General features: G+C 43.7%; 1 protein-coding gene across 1 annotated transcript; it reads left to right on the forward strand.

The window, feature by feature from the left end:
- The first annotated feature begins 301 nt into the window (after positions 1-301).
- LOC117977808 (eukaryotic translation initiation factor 3 subunit F-like) lies at positions 302-1,553 on the forward strand. Its single transcript, XM_034950799.3, has one exon. The coding sequence runs from the start codon at positions 509-511 to the stop codon at positions 1,082-1,084; it is 576 nt and encodes a 191-aa protein (XP_034806690.2). The 5' UTR covers positions 302-508; the 3' UTR covers positions 1,085-1,553.
- The last annotated feature ends 577 nt before the right edge of the window (positions 1,554-2,130 follow it).

The raw sequence follows: 2,130 nt of genomic DNA on the forward strand, positions 1-2,130 counted from the left end.
ACAGCACTACAACTGCTCATCTCTTTCATGTACTATCACACATGGAATGACTGAGATAATCCTGTGTTCCACACATAGTCCTCCCTGCCCCTAATGAATAGAGAAACCCAATTTCACCTTGGCTATCTCTAGATCAATTACCTGTTAATAGGTCTGCTGTTTTCTTTACCGTTAGTTTCAAGAAGAACTAAATATCCCTGAATGGTATTTCAGTTTCCACTTAATGAAACCTGTCATCTAAAGCCAGACCCTGGCCTCAGCACAAGCTCTAGCGCAGACCCCAGCACCCGCTCTGCCTGGTCCTGCTCTTCTAGGGCCCTTCCCTGGTGGCCATGTGGTCAGGCTGCACCCAGTCATTTTGGCCTCCACTGTGGACAGCTACGAGAGACGCAACAAGGGTGCTGCCCGAGTTATCGGGACCCTGTTGGGAACTGTCAACAAACACTCAGTGGAGGTCACCAATTGCTTTTCAGTGTCACACAATGAGTCAGATGAAGTGGCTGTTGACATGGAATTTGCTAAGAACATGTATGAACTGCCTAAAAAAGTTTCTCCAAATAAGCTCATCTTGGGGTGGTACGCTGCAGGCCATGACATCACAGAGCACTCTGTGCTGATCCATGAGTACTACAGCCGAGAGGCCCCCAACCCCATCCACCTCACTGTGGACACAAGTCTCCAGAACGGCCATATGAGCATCGAAGCCTATGTCAGCACTTTAATGGGTGTCCCTGGGAGGACCGTGGGATTGTTCACACCTCTGACAGTGAAATACGCATACTATGACACTGAATGCATCAGAGTTGACCTGATCATGAAGACCTGCTTTAACCCCAACAGAGTGGTTGGACTCTCAAGTGACTTGCAGCAAGTAGGAGGGGCATCAGCTCGCATCCAGGATACCCTGAGCATAGTGTTGCTATATGCAGAGGATATACTATCTGGAAAGGTGTCAGCTGACAATACCATCAGGAAGGTGGGCCACTTCCTGATGAGCCTGGTTAACCAAGTACCAAAAATAGTTCCCGATGACTTCGAGACCATGCTCCACAGCAACATCAATGACCTGTTGATGGTGACCTAACTGGCCAACCTCACACAGTCACAGATTGCCCTCAATGAAAAACTTGTAAACCTGTGAAGGGACCCCAAGCAGTACGCTTGCTGGTCTAGGTCTTAACCCCAGGACTCAGAAGTGAAGGAAAAATGGTTTTTTTGTGGTCTTGAGTCACACTGAGACAGTCAACTGTGTGTGACTCTAATAATCATAGCCTACCTTTTGTAAATTAAAAAAAAAAAAAAGAAGTTAGTTTCCTCCCTGGGGAATCAATATCTCTAAATGAGGAGAACCCAAAGTTTCACAAAAGGGAAGAAAAAGTTTGCAAGTGCAAATTAGGCATAATAGTGCAGGGAGCCCCCTCCCCTTGACTTTCAGTTTCATGTGTTTTTGTTGTAAGATAAATAACACTACACGGTGGTCACTGACTCTAAGTTTATACCACACACTGTAGGACAACATCCCAACCTCACTATGTGTTGTTTACCAGCTGGGAGCATTAACTGAGTTACATGATTCCATTCCATCATGTCAGATTCTTCTAGGTGATGGGGATTATGTTGTAAATCCAATGAATTGCACAAACATGAGCCTAATACCATATTTTTTTTTTGCAGTGAAATGAATTCCTTAGTCAAAAACAATGTTGTATAGGATATCATGATGGTGAATAACAAATTATTTAAGTTCACTCATGGTAGTACCAGCAGAACAATTGCAAATGTAAAAGGTGAGTTCGTACCCAGAATAAGTGTCTATTTCGGTGAGAACAAAATCCCTGAGGGATGGGTTTCAATGTCATCAATCAGCAAGTTGACTGGGTAGCCCCTGAGGGAAGGCGGTCATATTAGCCTTAGTTGTTCTACATTGGTCCAGATACAATTTGATTATGTAAAGTCGTGAATACCTTCTATCCTTAATATTATGTGCATTTGTCCATGAGCCCATTGAACAAGTATCAGTTGACTAACATCTATTATATAACATGTCATTGTATGCATATGATTACTCCTCTTCAGTGGATTCCCTCTAATAAGAATTTACTTGGGCTGCAAGTATTTTCATACTTCGTG

This window comes from Pan paniscus, chromosome 16 (genome assembly GCF_029289425.2).
Source record: "Pan paniscus chromosome 16, NHGRI_mPanPan1-v2.0_pri, whole genome shotgun sequence".
Taxonomy (NCBI): Eukaryota; Metazoa; Chordata; class Mammalia; order Primates; family Hominidae; genus Pan; species Pan paniscus.